Source organism: Atta colombica, unplaced genomic scaffold (genome assembly GCF_001594045.1).
Source record: "Atta colombica isolate Treedump-2 unplaced genomic scaffold, Acol1.0 scaffold83, whole genome shotgun sequence".
NCBI classification, from domain to species: domain Eukaryota; kingdom Metazoa; phylum Arthropoda; class Insecta; order Hymenoptera; family Formicidae; genus Atta; species Atta colombica.
In genome coordinates this window covers 1,620,661-1,621,320 of record NW_017259576.1, presented here as the reverse complement: position 1 = coordinate 1,621,320, position 660 = coordinate 1,620,661, and the positions used below count along the sequence as shown (strand labels likewise).

At 31.7% G+C, this 660-nt stretch overlaps 1 protein-coding gene across 1 annotated transcript in view; it reads right to left on the bottom strand.

Moving 5' to 3' along the window:
• The window catches only part of LOC108692838, a 16,196-nt gene that overhangs the window by 13,488 nt on the left and 2,048 nt on the right, over window positions 1-660 (bottom strand). Inside the window, exon 3 of the mRNA XM_018201343.1 lies at window positions 302-571. Within this exon, the coding sequence (XP_018056832.1) occupies window positions 302-571 (270 nt within the window). The remainder of the gene's footprint in view (window positions 1-301; window positions 572-660) is intronic.

The following is a 660-nucleotide window of genomic DNA, read 5'->3' as shown; positions in this document are numbered from 1 at the left end:
TATTTATATAAAATATATATAAAGAAGATAAGTAATTATGTTTGAAGTGCGGACTAAAAAATTTCAATGCCATATGTGTAGATCTAGATATACAAAAAATTTACACAATAATTGTAATATCATATACATAAAATTTTCTGACAAATTTAGAATTGATCGTTTTTTAGAGAAAGTTACGACATAATTCAGATAATGTCGAAAAGATATTCTAAAGGAGAATAATCCTTGTATTCATTGATCTAAATTCTTAATAATGCAACGAGATATTGCGATTGATTATGAATTACATGTGGTGATTTACCTTTTCGCATAGGGCTACGGAAGCTGCGTGAAACCTGGCAAGACCGCGAAAGGCCAATATGGAATGATCTAAGTCAAGACCAGACAAGCGATCAGCCATTCGAAAATCGAGAGATGCGAGATCTTCCATTACCAGAAGCGTTGGATTTTCATTTTGCACGTACAGAATCTTCGCGCTCAAGCGGTGTTTTGGTTTTAATAATTTATTCATTTTATCCAGAGTATCTGACATCATCAACATCTCGATATGGAAGACATTCATTTCTATGATCTGTGTATGATAAGTTTATTTCATATAAAGCGAAATTCTTCAATCTAACAAGCACATGAAATTATTTGTGATAGTGGAAAGTTTTAAGA